The sequence below is a fragment of the Apaloderma vittatum genome, unplaced genomic scaffold (assembly GCF_000703405.1).
Source record: "Apaloderma vittatum isolate BGI_N311 unplaced genomic scaffold, ASM70340v1 scaffold16392, whole genome shotgun sequence".
NCBI classification, from domain to species: domain Eukaryota; kingdom Metazoa; phylum Chordata; class Aves; order Trogoniformes; family Trogonidae; genus Apaloderma; species Apaloderma vittatum.
The window spans coordinates 1-200 of NW_009705407.1; the positions used below are offsets into that span (position 1 = coordinate 1).

The following is a 200-nucleotide window of genomic DNA, read 5'->3' on the forward strand; positions in this document are numbered from 1 at the left end:
GGGGCCGGGCACTCTCACCGTGCAAGCCGTGCTCTCGCTGTCCGACAGCCGCTGATGCAGGTCAAACCAGAGGGTCTGGGAAAAGGGGAGGCTCAGAAAACGGCACAGCTCAGAAAGCCTTTTGTACTTTCGTGCCCTCCTGTCAGGCCCCACTGCAATAGCTCCCTGGGCTCCCAGCACAGCCAAATGTCCCTGACACA

General features: G+C 60.5%; 1 protein-coding gene across 1 annotated transcript in view; it reads right to left on the bottom strand.

Annotated features, from left to right (window-relative positions):
- Nucleotides 1–18: 18 nt before the first annotated feature.
- NECAB2 (N-terminal EF-hand calcium binding protein 2) overlaps nucleotides 19–200 on the bottom strand; it is a gene marked incomplete at both ends in the record, with an annotated part of 33,979 nt that continues 33,797 nt past the window's right edge. Inside the window, one exon of the mRNA XM_009865397.1 lies at nucleotides 19–75. Coding sequence (XP_009863699.1) covers nucleotides 19–75 — 57 coding nt within the window. The remainder of the gene's footprint in view (nucleotides 76–200) is intronic.